The sequence below is a fragment of the Nilaparvata lugens genome, chromosome 5 (genome assembly GCF_014356525.2).
Source record: "Nilaparvata lugens isolate BPH chromosome 5, ASM1435652v1, whole genome shotgun sequence".
In the NCBI taxonomy this organism is placed as follows: domain Eukaryota; kingdom Metazoa; phylum Arthropoda; class Insecta; order Hemiptera; family Delphacidae; genus Nilaparvata; species Nilaparvata lugens.
This window is the reverse complement of record NC_052508.1, coordinates 68,745,525-68,759,166: the sequence shown is the minus strand read 5'-3', so window position 1 is coordinate 68,759,166 and position 13,642 is coordinate 68,745,525. Positions and strand designations below refer to the sequence as shown.

The window sequence follows — 13,642 nt, the reverse complement described above, 5'->3', positions numbered from 1 at the left end:
ATTTTTTCTAGACATTTTAAATTGATAAATAATTTATTAATTCTTGAGAAAACATAACAACAGGTCAATGTAACTTACTGAGCGCGAAGTCTACTGTTCACGGAACTACTAGTATTTGTTTGATTGGGATTTTATTATAACCTTCTGAAGCTTCGATTTCCGTGTCGTATATTTGAAAACAAAGAAAACAAGATGTCATTTCAACTTTATGTGCGTTCAGTATTACTTGGTGAGTGACCCAAGCAAGAAATTAGTTTAAAAGAATAATAATATCATTCAATGTTTACTCAGTATTTTATCTTATAATCTCATAAAAATTACAGAAATTTGAGGTACCTCATATCCATCCCTAATTTAATGAACTACAAGCTCTTAATATATTTCACAGGACCCTTATTTCAAGACTCAATTTTTGAAATATGAATTCATTATTAAAGTTTTGTATTAGGGGGAAATAATCTCAATGAAACAGTTCCTAAAGTGTTTCCATTGTATCCTTGATCTCGCTCAACTAAAAGAGTTATTAAACTCTCAGAAAATAGCAAAAAGAAACTTCATATAATATTGATAAGGTACTATAGTGAGGTCCACGTTATAATGACAGTGTTTGATTAGCAATGGTATTGCTATCCTTGTCTATCATTCAACAAAGCGGATAGCGCTATCTCTTTCTCGCTTTACTCTGTTTCCAGATCGTCTTTTAACAATGTAGAATTAATAATATCCTAGTCTATCTTTCAACAAAGCCTTATAGCGCTATCTTTTTCTCGCGTTGTTCTGTTGCCAAATCGTTTTTGAACAATGTAGAATTAATAATTAATTCTCGTGCTGACCAATAATTTTTGAATAGTAGCGCTCATCGAATTTCCATCTAGTTGTTTACCCTGTTGTCAATATTTGCAGTAGCAGAAGTCTTCGGGGTGAATTACAGCATTTAATTTGGATTTTCATTTAATAATAATTAGTTAATAATAGTTAATAATAGTTAATTCTCGTGCTGACAAATAATTATTGAATAGTAGCGCTCATCGAATTTCCATCTAGCTGTTTACCCTGTTGTCAATATTTGCAGTAGCAGAAGTCTTCGGGGTGAATTACAGCATTTAATTTGGATTTTTATTTAATAATAATTATTGATAATCAATTAACAAATATTTCATATTAATTATGAAAATTCATTATGAAATTATTGAAAAATATAATTTCTTGCTTAATAAAAATATGATTATTTTAAACGAGAATGAAACGTTAATATTACATCAATAAACCTGTATCAGCTACCGTCTATAGAAGGCATTGACAAGACAGAGGATCGGCAACGTTTTTCTCCTATCTTTCTCCACTGCCATTATAACGTGGACCCCACTATAGTGATTTCTATGATAATTGAGTAAAGACTTTATATAAGTAGAATCATTCGAGTGTTAATTGTTCAGACAGTTTCCAACTATTGGACTTTTTTGAAGTGAAAAGTGAAATCTTAACCTTATTCTTTTTTGAAACTTTTATTTGTAAAAGTTTGGGAGAAGACAGTTTTGGGCTTTGTTGTCTTCTCCCAACCATATTATATATTCTGTGGGTAGATGACACAAGTTGATAAGTCACATTTTTGACCATATTGAGTTATGCATATGGTTGTGTTCAGAAAAATTAGATCTATAAGATGACTAAATATGTTGTATCTCTGTAAATAGCTGAGATATAGGCCTTGCTCAAGCCTGATAGAGCATTATCTTCCAATCCCTAAGTTGACAGACTGATGATAAGTAGGTACATATAATTATATCAACACTCTTCTACCGGTTTGTATTATAGTCCAAATTATCAAAAGATGGCAAAATTTGATAAGTTTATGTACTGGTAGGCTATTATTAAATCTGAAAATCAAAAACCTATATTGAGAACTACATAACCCACACAACTTTGCAAACAGTTCAAGTTTGGTTAACTTGATGTTTACAATACTTGTAAATAATATCAATTATTTGTTAAAAAATATATTCAAATTTCTAAATAATCGATTTTTAAGATATTTCCTATACTGTTACATTGTGATTTGAAACATTTGGCAGATGGCAAAACATGATATCTCTGACATCACTTGCAAAAATTCTCAATAGTTAATTTAAATAAATGTTTTATTCCTTGATATTTTATATTTAAATAGTCAAAGATCAGGTGATTATATTAGTGTAATATGGGTAAGAAAAAATATGATAGATAATTTTTGCAGCTATGCCAAACTTTCAAATTGCTCTCCTGAAAAGTTTACAAATCATGACTTATCAGCTTGTGTCATCTACCCACAGCATTATACTTATGATTTGTGATTGTGAAATAAATAAACTAGGTAATATTATTGTATTATCTTGATCACTTGTAGCTTGTCGTTTTACACTTTTGTGAATAGTTTGTATAAATTTAATTTGTTGACTTACTTTTTCTTACAGTTCCCAAGTCGACGGTGAGAGTGATGTCAGTGAACGATATGTGAATGGGTTTGCTGGGAGGCAAGTGTAGTAAAACAGCTCGTTCCTCTGTCATTTTCCAACGATTTTCCAAGTGAATTTTCCAACAGATAACAAACACCAACTTCGTACGCCGAGTGAAAGTGAAGAAAGGCGATTAAAGTATCAACTAGTCGGGAACTTTCGATTTGTTTTGGAGATTTCTGAACACACTGGTCTGAGTAGAGCCTGGGATTATTCACGGTTATTGCTGAGCGTACGTCCCAACATGTTTTAGCGAAGTCCCGAAACGAGCAGCGAAAAGTCGAATAACTTGTTGGTGATCAACAGCTGACAGACACTTTCTAGTGTAGATTCGGATGGATACTAGACGCTGAGAAGCAGCAGTCAAGCAGACAAACCGCAACTCATGAAAGTGACGTTGCTAGCCAGCGCTATCTGTTGGAATTCGAGGACACCATAAACAAGAGTAGCCTAGCGTTGCCTAGCAACCAGCAGATATGCACCAACATTTATTTACTAGTAGTTCTGTGAATAGTAGACCTCGCGCTCAGTAAGTTACATTGACCTGTTGTTATGTTTTCTCGAAAATTAATAATAATTTATCAATTTAAAATGTCTAGAAGAAATCTTAAATAAACATAGAGCTGTCTGTCGTCTGTCCTATCGTACCGTGACGTGTCGTCCCGGAATGTGAGTGTGAGCGCTGTTATCAGGTCTGGCTGCAACTGTCTACAACGTTGATGGAAAGATACATTCTCAAGATGTTCGATGTTTTTGAACGGGTAGTATTATAGTCAACTGTCTACTAACGTTGATGGAAAGATACATTCTCAAGATGTTCGATGTTTTTGAACGGGTAGTATTATAGTCAACTGTCTACTAACGTTGATGGAAAGATGTTCGGTGTTTTTGAACGGGTAGTATTATAGTCCACTAAACAGCTGATTTATGATGAATAATTCTATAGTCTGATTTTTACTCTAATATTGGCGTATGAAGGAGGCTCCTTTTTCCTTTTATATTATTCCTTGAGATGCAAAATTTTCAAAAACCTTGTAGCCTATATACGTTGACGCGCAATTCTAAAAGGAACATACTTGTCAAATTTCATGAAAATCTATTACCGCGTTTCGCCGTAAATGCGCAACATATAAACATTTAAACAAACCGTCGACTTGAATCTTAGACCTTACTTCGCTCGGTCAATTAATCTTCTTCTAAGGCAAGTCTCCAAAAGCCCAGGTGATGATTAGGTGATGAATGATAATACAGTACTAGTAGTTCTGTGAACAGTAGACCTCGCGCAGTTATAACTACAGACTCCTCTAATACTGTCCATCAGAGTAAATTCTGTCGTGTCGGCGAGATATCGGTATATAAACGACTAATGGCTGTTTGGGTTGTTGTATCGACAATGCTAATAATTTGATGTAGGCTAAAATATGCTGCTATTATCAAAAGCTTATCGAGTTGAATTCTCTGCATTCATCTGCAAAGTCGGGAGAAAATACTATGCTACTTCAAGTTATCAATCGCATGCCTCACTGCATGCAATTAATAGTCCACACAACGGCTGTGTTTTCAATGAGTTACATTGAGATATTGATTTGCTTGCAATTTATAATCCACTCGACAGCTGATTTATGATAATACTATAGTCTGATTTTTAGTCTAATATTGGCGTATGAAGGAGGCTCCTTTTCTTTTTATATTATCCTTGAAATGCAAAATTTTCAAAAACCTTGTATATACGTCGACGCGAAATTAAAAAAGGAACATACCTATCAAATTGCATGAAAATCTATTGCTGCGTTTCGCCGTAAATGCGGAACATAAATCTGTGGCTTGATGCAAAAACTACCAATGTCAATTTTTTCAAAAATGAGTTTAATACATCACTAATATCGATTATTTTCAGTTCCAGAAGTGCCAATGTCCTATCTCAAAGCAATAAAAAGTTATAAAATTTATACTACCAATGTCATGATTTAGTTATTCCACTCTCAGAGTGCGAGAACTACCAATGAAGACATATGTTTTTAGATTTCATACTCCGTGCCAGAACTACCAATGTCGACTTCTGCACTTCTAGCACTCGCATTTCCGTATCGAAATGCCGTAGTTCGAAAAAACAAGGTGATCTTTCAAGCTGATTTGTGAGAAAGTTGATATTTTGACATAGGTAGTTCTTGCACCAAGCCACAGAAATATAAACATATAAACATAAATAAAGAAAAATGCAAAACCGTCGACTTGAATCTTAGACCTCACTTCGCTCGGTCAACAAAGTTTTCTATTTGTGATAAGGGACAAGCCATACGGAGCGTTTTTCGGGCGTTTTCAGACGTGTCGGTAGAGCAGAAAGCTCTCCAATTGGCTGATTATCAGCTGATTCCCGAACGGCAATCAGCTTCCAGCTCTGCTAACTCGTCTGAAATGCCCGAAAAAGCGCTTCCTCGTGTGACTTGGCCCTTACAATGAATATAATCATCACAAATAGAAAACTTTCTACTGTATTATCATTCATCCCCTCATCATCACATGGGCTTAAAATAATTATGAAGAGTTGCCTTTGTATATAAATAAATAAATATTGGTGCACAGCTGCTGGTTGCCTAATTTGTGGTTTGGCCCTAATCGTCCAGTCTCGAGGTAGTGTAAAAGGGGCGTTTGGGGAATTTGTGATCAGTGAAAAAGGTAATAAAATATGGATAAGCAAGTCAGTTTGAGTAATAAGAAAGAATCGTATGAAATTGTATATTTATTGCATCATGAATACATATTACATGAATCGTATTACCACTTGTATACTTCCAAACCCTGAACACTAACAATGCATTTTACAGAGTAAATATATATTTTTTTACAATTCAATTCCAACAGTTTATATAATATATTTGTGGAAATATAACTTGTAAGTATATATATTTGAATATAGAATATTAGCATCAAAAAATTAATAAGTTAACGATCAATAAAAATTTAACAATACGAATATATTTAAAAACTCTAATACTCTGCTCTAAATACTACAATAAATTCAACAATATCAACATTATATCACTTGATTTTTGAATATTATGGATCATTGAGAGAATGTCCTTAAAGGAATGAAAGAGAAGAGTATAAATAATTAGATAGGCAAAGATATTAGAATATAGTAGGCCCTATACATTAATGGAAATCAATTTTGAGATCATAGGATTGTGTATAGTGGAATTGTCATACATGACATCAAAACCCATTTAATTTTGAAATAGTATTTTGTGAATTGGAGATCTGATCGCGGATTTAATTATTAAATGTAATTGATAATGCGAGAAGATCTCTATTGTACAAAGATGAAACGTGTGTTTTATCACGTTTCGTGAAGGCAATATTATGGTTTTTAGCTCCATGCTATACAAACGAGAGTGAGTTGACTTTTGGTCTGTGAATCAAGGCTGCATGTGTTTTTCACATAAATAGATTTTGATTTTTTCTTTTGAGGCCCGTATTACTTGAACCGTTTATGAAGATAGTTGTTGAGTTAAGGCATTGGTTACCTGAAGGATTCTGTGTTGAGAATTGAGTTATTATAGGCTGTCGCAATTCGGGCAGTTTAAACCTACATAATTGTGTTTTCAGGATTTGAACCTTGTAGAGAAAGCTGGTGTTTTTTATTTTTTATTTAAAAAATATATACAAAAAAAACTTATGCCAGTTGTTTGAATCAAAACACCAGCTTTCCCTACAAGATTCAAATCCTGAAATAGTATATTTCGCACCTAGAGCAGAAAATGAAATTTTTCCGGCTCGAAATCGGTTTTGAAGTCCGAGGCCGTAGGCCGAGGACTAGAAAAGATTGAGAGCCGGAAAAACATTTTTGCCCGTGGTGCGAACGCTATTTTTCGCCACACACAAAAATAAACAATATATATATATATATATATATAATAATATATATAATATATAATATATATATATATATATATATATATATATATATATATATATATATATAATATATATATATAATATATATAATATATATCATATATATATATATATATGAGAATAGCTGTTTACTAAGCACTTCCGAAAGCAGAAGTGGAAGGTGATAGCTCTAGCAAATCTGAGGTAATCTGAATATCAGGAAATTGTCCAAGTATTTTTATTTTTTATTCTGATTTGTCTAAATAACCTAAAAGATGATGTTCAATTATGTGGGAGGTTGAGTTTATACTTTTTTATTCTTTCAAATGACAATAAGATGATATTATTATAAATGTTTTAATTATTGAATAATTATGAATATTGAACAAATAATGAAAAGTTTTTTGATCACCTTTCTTAGTTCCATGTTAGCGAGTGGAAAGGGTACTCTTTCCGGCCTAGGCCGGAAAGAAACCTGTTCTGACTTCAAACGAGAGTCGTCTGCAAACAATGTCTTTCAGATGATAGACTACTTAGGAACTGGAAAACAGCTGCTTTCTGTGCAGTGTGGCAAAATAGTATATTTCGCACCTAGAGCAGAAAATGAGATTTTTCCAGCTCGAAATCGGTTTTCAAGTCCGAGGCCGTAGGCCGAGGACTAGAAAAGATTGAGAGCTGGAAAAAACATTTTTGCCCGTGGTGCGAACGATATTTTTCGCCACACTACAGGTATTGCTGACAAAATAAATAAAGAATACAAAAATAAAGAATACTCGTTAAGCTATCGTACCTATCTCTTGATTTTAGTGGTAGAAGATTTGCAGTCAGGATTTCAGATTCTTTTAAAATTTCACTTGGAATACCACAGTCATCTTCAAGCATTTTTGAAAATTCGGAATGCACTAATCAACAATAAATAATTGAATAAAACTGGTTGCGAAGCGAATTAGTTTGATTCGTAACTGGAACTAAAATCATGGCGACTTCAGCTTATTATGAAAGTGGACACTCGCCCGATCTAGCGGATGACTTATTAAAATAATTAGCGCGTTGTTTCCAGCCATAAGCGGCTGGAAAGAGACAACTTTCTGGCCTAGACCGGAAAAGAAACCCTTTCTGACGTCGTCTGCAAACAAGGTCTTTCAGATCTACGTAGGGACTGGAAAACAGCTGCTTTCTGTGCAGTGTGGCGAAAACACAATTATGTAGGTTTAAACTGCCCGAACTGCGACAGCCTATAATAATTAAATTCTCGAGACAGAATCCTTCAGGTAACCAATGCCTTAACTCAACAACTAACTTCACAAACGGTTCAAAGAATACGGGCCTCGAAAGAAAAATTCAAAAATCTATTTATGTGAAAAACACATGCAGCATTGATTTACAGACCAAAAGTCAACTCACTCTTGTTTGTATAGCATGGAGCTAAAAACCATAAATATTGCCTTCACGAAACGTGATAAAACACACGTTTCATCTTTGTACAATGGAGATCTTCTCGCTTTATCAATTACAATTAATAATTAAATCCGCGACCAGATCTCCAATTCACAAAATACTATTTCAAAATTAAATGGGTTTTGATGTAATGTATGACAGAATCTATAATTTGTTCATTACTTATCCATAGATTATAACTAGGTTCCTTTTTATCAACATCTACTTGGTCAATAGCATACTTCAAGAATGAGCAATCTAAAGAGGGTGAAGAATTACAAAAATGGTCAAGTAAGTAGTTGAGTGAATATTTGAGTAAATTTATGTGCGGATGAATAAGCATTGGCTAGACACATCAGACTTTCAATTAAAATTGTAATTACTTTGTCTATATATGAGTAGGAATTATGGACAAGATTCGAAATGACAGAGCTGATTCTTAATAGCTTGGCTATTATCTGTAATGAGAATGACATTTATATTTTCGGGGTAAGACAATCGTGATCCATCTATAAGAATAGACTAGGAAATTGATGCAATAAATTAGGCGATCAGTAACTATTAAAACAGTATATATCATATTAATATTATCACAAATATAGATTGAGTTGAAGATTTTAGACTGATTTTATAGGCATCATCAATAAAGGCTGTGCAAAGGCTAAAAATAAACTTTCTACTCGTGATATTTTTCAAAGTTTTTCGATCTGTATATCATCGAGCTATCAAAATGAAAAAATTTTCTCAGGAAAACATTTTTTTCCGATCATTACGTTTTGAGATATGAGCGCTTGAAGATTGAATCTTTGGGACAGAACATTTCAAATTCGGTAAGATATAAATCCATGAAATTTAGAGGATGGATTCTTCATGGTTTTGTTGATCTAGTAAAACAAAAATTTTCTGGAAATATCAATTTTTGAAAAAGTTATTCAATTTACCAAAAATAACTCTTATTTTTAGTAAATTGAATAACTCTTAAAAATTGATATTTTTAGAAAATTTCACTAGATCAACAATACCATGAAGAATCCATCCTCTAAATCTCATGGATTTATCTCGTACCGAATTTGAAATTTTCTTTCCCAAAGACTCAAACTTCAAGCGCTCATATCTCAAAAAGTAATGATCGAAAAAAATGTTTTCCTGAGAAAACTTTTTCATTTTGATAGCTTGATGATACACAAATCAAAGAACTTTGAAAAATATCACGAGTAGATAGTTTATTTTTAGCCTTTGCACAGCCTTAATTTACTAAGACCCAGTTGCACGAAATTCGGTTAAATTTTAATTGGGATTCATTTCAAGAGAACCAATCTGATTGGTGAATGAATCACGATTAAAATTAACCGGCTTTTGTGCAACTGGCACTAACAGTTTTAACAATATACAATCAACAATAGGCTGGATTTTATTATATATTTTGATTTTAACAATATACTATTATCACCATTATACATTTAAATTCAAAACTAAAAAATGCAGAATGAACAGATGTAGCATCAAAGTTATTCATTTTGTAAGGAAATTATCACAAATAGTTCAGTCACAATATACATTGGTGCGTGGAATAAGTATATACTGTAGTTCTGATTTTTGTATATATTATTTGGATACATGAGTGAAGTCCAGAACCAATTTCTTCATGTAAAATTTCCTTGTGCTAGATACAGGGTGGCCCAAAAACCTCGTATTTTCGGTGCATTTCCCAGTTTTCAGCTATTTCCGCCAAATCCGTTATTCGGACAGAAAAAATTTGCTCTCGCCTTTTTTCTTAGATTGAAAATTTCTGAATAAGATGAGATCATTTGGAACTCTCTATCTCTAATGAGTACTGTGTTATAATTTTTCAAAAATGAGTAAAATTTGAAGAAAAAATCAATTTTGATGAATTTTAGTTTTTGATCAACAATATCTTCCGATTGTTACCATTTAGATGTATCATTCAAAATTCTTCTGGCCGTATTTTCGTGCTCTACAATCTGAGATCAGGTAAAGCGCTCTATCTCGTACAGATTTCCAGGTACACCTGACATCAATGCTCCTTGTATTGTGAAAAACACCTCATTTTTAGCTTCACCCATCATCACCACCATCACCACCTAAATTGTTGTCACATTGATATTTTGCACAATGATATAAGTTCATGAGATCATGTTCTATGAGAATCACCCGTTACATGCAGTTCATTTCAGTATTACCTAGAGTAGATATAACTGTATCTAGCACAAGGAAATTTTGCATGAAAGGATTGGTTCTGGACTTCTCTCATGTAGGCTATCCAAATAATATATTAAAAAATCAGAACTGCAATATATATTGCAAGCACACTCCCTTTTTTGTGTCTTTATTGACTGGACTGAAAATCGATGGCAATAGTGCTAAACAACAATAAACCATGTGGAATTTAAATGGCACATTTTAAAATTAAATTTTAATTTAATTCCATAGATAGGCCAAAAAACTATTTCTCTCAATACTACATGTTAAGTTTTCTACAACGATAAAATTAGATTTAGGCTAGTGGTAGTAGAAGAAGAAATACCAAGTTCAAGTGTAAATAAAGATGAAGCTGAATAACTAGTCTATAGTTTTTTTCTAACTGAAGAATCTTATTGAAAGTACAGTATAAGAATCATATTAGGAAAAATTCAAGTCTTTGAAGCATAAATTATTTATACTCTAATAGAGTTTTAGAACTTGTAAGCAATATATTAGATGATTAGGTATTAGCATAGAGAAACGATAGCATAAGTAGATATCCCATGGTATAGGGCGTTTATGTCGCAACTTTTACTGTTATCCCAAGCCGATAGTTCACTTAGTTCTTTCTCATGAAGCTGTGTGACGCTGGTAGTCTCTCAAATTGTGCCGTTCATACACTCTCACCCCAACAAAACAGTAAAAATTTACAATAATCGACAGTAATCGGCTTGAGATAACAGTAAAAGTTGCGACATAAATTCCCCATACCACGGGATATCTACTTACGCTAATGTTTCTCTATGGTATTAGTTACATAAAATACTATGTGAAATTAAAAATTAGTTCGAAATTTAGTTTGTGAATAATTATATATGATGTTATTCCAAGTGTAACAGACGTAGCGTAGTTCTAATAGTAGATAAATCACCCTATTTTTAGAAATGATTGAAGATCTGATAGGAAAACCTCGATAAAAAGTATGAGATCAAATTTAAAGTTAATTCATGAGAGAATAAAAAAATGCTAAGATTATGAGTCCTAATTTTATGTAAATTGATGCATTTTAAGGCTATAATTATTTGTTTACACTGGAACAATACTTGAATAGAATATGTTGAAAGTATCTTCAGACCAAAACAAAGGAATAATGTGATGTAAATACATTACATTATGTATGTGATGTAAATACATTGTATGTAAATACATGAATGTAAATACAATTGAAAATGTGAGAAAATGAGTCCATTGATTGTTTGGATTCAATCATTTGCAACAGAATATTTCAATTCAGTAATCATTTAAATTATTTTACTCATAATTAGTATTTATTTCATTGGAGAGTATAATAAAGCATGGCTGAACCATTCAAAACTTTCATTTACAATTTTAAACGCTGAGGCCAACAATTATATATTATTATAATTAATGCTGAGGCCAACGATAGTAAAATATAAGAAATGATTGTTTGTGCAAATAAGAGAAAATATGGTAATATAAGAGAAGGGAATTTATAGAAACTATACCGTTTGTTTCTGTTATCCAATACTCTGTGATTCTTGAGTCCTAACTCACTACCTCCGTATAAACAAAGCAATAGTGCATTCGTGTGATTTCAGCACAGGTAGGGCTCCTACACCAACAGAGACACTAGCTGATATAGATCAGCTGAAATCAACTAATTTTTATTGGTGTAGGAGCCCTACCTGTGCTGAAATCACACGAATGCACTATGGCTTTGTTTACGGAGGTAGTGCCTAACTCCGCCCTTGGTAAAGGCAATTATTCAATTTAATTCTAGAACATATAGTCAACTATTTTTGAGCAAACATTTCAACTAAAATGAGACAAGATTAAAAATGAGAATTTTGAAACATTTGACTAGATAGACAATGGAGAATGAAGAGTACCTACAGTATAGTAATTAAGTTAAGAAATGATGAGATGAGCAAAAGATGTAGTAAAATTGGAAAAAGGCTAGCAAGGATAGAATATGATTACTCAAGAGCTCAGATTGTAATTAGAGTTGAGACTAGTCCACTTATGTTAGTTTTCAATTTATAACATTTTGATACATTACTTAGATGATGAAACTTGGGAATTGTCTATTTTTGTTGTAGACAAAATGTTGCTATATTCGCGAAACAGTCAAAGACATCACTTGAAGTCTGCACGGGAACGGGAGGCAAAAGATCCCGTGAAATGGCGGAAATTAATATACAAACTAGATCAGTTCACATATTGAGAATTGGTTCGTGTAAATCAAAGTTAGAATAATATGAATAATGATATTATTTATTTATTCAATCAATCAGAATGAGAATTGGTTGGTGGAAATCAAAGTTTGAATAATATAAATAATATTTATTTATTCAATCAATCAGAATTATTATTCATCAGCCAATCATTCTGCCAAAGCAAGTATGATTAATATTGTAATAAGATAAATTTTATTTAAAATACCTACAAGGCTATTATTATAATTATAATTTTATTAGTTCTTCAAAAGTTTGTATTTTAAATGTTTTATTCAATCTAAAATTATTTGAAATTCATAATTTAATTTTGGTGGTCATTTTGTGTGGATATGACGATATAGATGGAAGATATGCTTTATTTTCTGTTTTAGATTTGTATATAATTTTACTGAAAAATAAAAAATATATTGAAGTGATAAATAAAATAACTATGTTATTCGGTAAGTGTTACATTATCATATCTGGCTAAGTTGATATTCAGCTCATTATAACGGGCCTATTTGGAACTACTCAGAAAAGTTTCCGTTTTAGCGTGTATAAGCTTTCTTATATTCAGATTCAATCAAAATATTTATTCACAACTCAAAACAATAATTGTTATTGAGGGTCCTGCCAAACCCGAAGGTTTTTCGGCGGGTGCCCAGTTATAAAACTTGGGAACTGTAAGGCTCAACTCACACTTACGCGACTCAGGTCGAGAAGAGACTCTACTCTAGTCGAGAGCATGTGTTTTCAAATGGTGACGTTGCGGAGACTAGAATCGACTGGTCTGAGTGTCACCTTTTGGAAAACGCATGCTCTCGACTAGAGTCGAGTCTCTTCTCGACCTGAGTCGCGTAAGTGTGAGTTGAGCCTTGTTTACTCAAGTTTTGTGATACTGTATTAGGATTTTCCATCATGAAGACTACTTAGGCCTATCATTGATTTCTATTCAATAATGGATAATTAGCGTGATAAATTGTGTTGAATAAAATTTATTTAAAAAAACGTAATTATACAATAGATTGAGGCATCGTTTCAAAATAGCCTGTTAAATTTCAACCATGATCAAATGACACTAGAAAAGAAATCAAGCTTAAAATTTAACAGGCTTTTGTGCAACCGAGCCTGAACGAGTTAATGTAAAAAATACTAACTCATTATTACGAAGTATGCAAATTCAACTGTGATTTTTTCAAAATTAAAAAAATGTTCACTCTTCCTAGCAGAAAAACGATCATAAAATTTGAATGAAAAAACTAAGAAATTGTCAAAAAACCACAGATTTATTGATACTTAAAAAGACCGGTTTCGGTTATTACACCATTGATTGTGTTCATGGGAGGTTGCGGTGCATGTACGGCTTCGGCGAAGTGAGCA

The 13,642-nt window shown here is 32.5% G+C and overlaps 1 protein-coding gene across 1 annotated transcript in view; it reads right to left on the bottom strand.

The window, feature by feature from the left end:
* Window positions 1–2,847, bottom strand: part of LOC111056073 (ATP-binding cassette sub-family G member 4) — a 144,681-nt gene extending 141,834 nt beyond the window's left edge. Inside the window, 1 exon segment of the mRNA XM_039429590.1 lies at window positions 2,439–2,847. Within this exon segment, the coding sequence (XP_039285524.1) occupies window positions 2,439–2,544 (106 nt within the window). The 5' untranslated portion in view covers window positions 2,545–2,847.
* Window positions 2,848–13,642: the final 10,795 nt, after the last annotated feature.